The 611-nt window shown below is 65.6% G+C and overlaps 1 protein-coding gene across 1 annotated transcript in view; it reads left to right on the top strand.

The window, feature by feature from the left end:
• The first annotated feature begins 19 nt into the window (after positions 1-19).
• The window catches only part of DESI1 (desumoylating isopeptidase 1), a 15,741-nt gene continuing 15,149 nt past the window's right edge, over positions 20-611 (top strand). Inside the window, exon 1 of the mRNA XM_014964298.1 lies at positions 20-270. Coding sequence (XP_014819784.1) covers positions 180-270 — 91 coding nt within the window. The 5' untranslated portion in view covers positions 20-179. The remainder of the gene's footprint in view (positions 271-611) is intronic.

Raw genomic sequence — 611 nt, 5'->3', positions numbered from 1 at the left:
CCCCCCCCCCCCCCCCCTTCCGTCTGTCACCTCACGGTTTGGTGCCGCCGCACTCCGGAGCGGCGGCGGCGGCGGGATCGGCACCCAGGCTGCCGCTTTCCTTCCTTTTCCGCTTCCCGGCGCCCGGCGGCCGTCTGCCAGGGCTCCGGGTGCCCCTCGGCGGCCGTGCCCGCAGCCACATGGAGGAGCCGCTGGCTCTGCACCCCGTCAAGCTCTATGTGTACGACCTGTCCAAGGGCATGGCCCGGCGCCTCAGCCCCCTCATGCTGGGTAAGAGCACGGCGGGGCCCGGCCCGCTCTGACCCTCCTGCCGCCGCCTCGGGGCGGGGGGGGGGGGGGGGGGTTCCTCCCGTTACGACCGAGCAGCCGGGGTGGGTTTGACAGCAACGCTCTTCTGGGGTGAAAACCAGCGTGTTCCTGAAACGGTACAACTGGAATGTAGAATATTTCTTTTTTCACATCATTTCGTTTGTGGTGGGGTAAGTTGAAACAAGGGGAGGGACGCTCCAACTGTGCTTCTGCCCAAAGTGCCCCGAAGTGCCCCAGACTTGGATGGTTGGTCCAGGGAGCTGTGGCAGCTCTTCAAGCCAACAGCAGCTTTAAAACAGCGT

The sequence above is a fragment of the Calidris pugnax genome, unplaced genomic scaffold (genome assembly GCF_001431845.1).
Source record: "Calidris pugnax isolate Ruff unplaced genomic scaffold, ASM143184v1 scaffold44, whole genome shotgun sequence".
NCBI classification, from domain to species: domain Eukaryota; kingdom Metazoa; phylum Chordata; class Aves; order Charadriiformes; family Scolopacidae; genus Calidris; species Calidris pugnax.
This window is presented reverse-complemented; position numbering and strand designations above follow the sequence as displayed.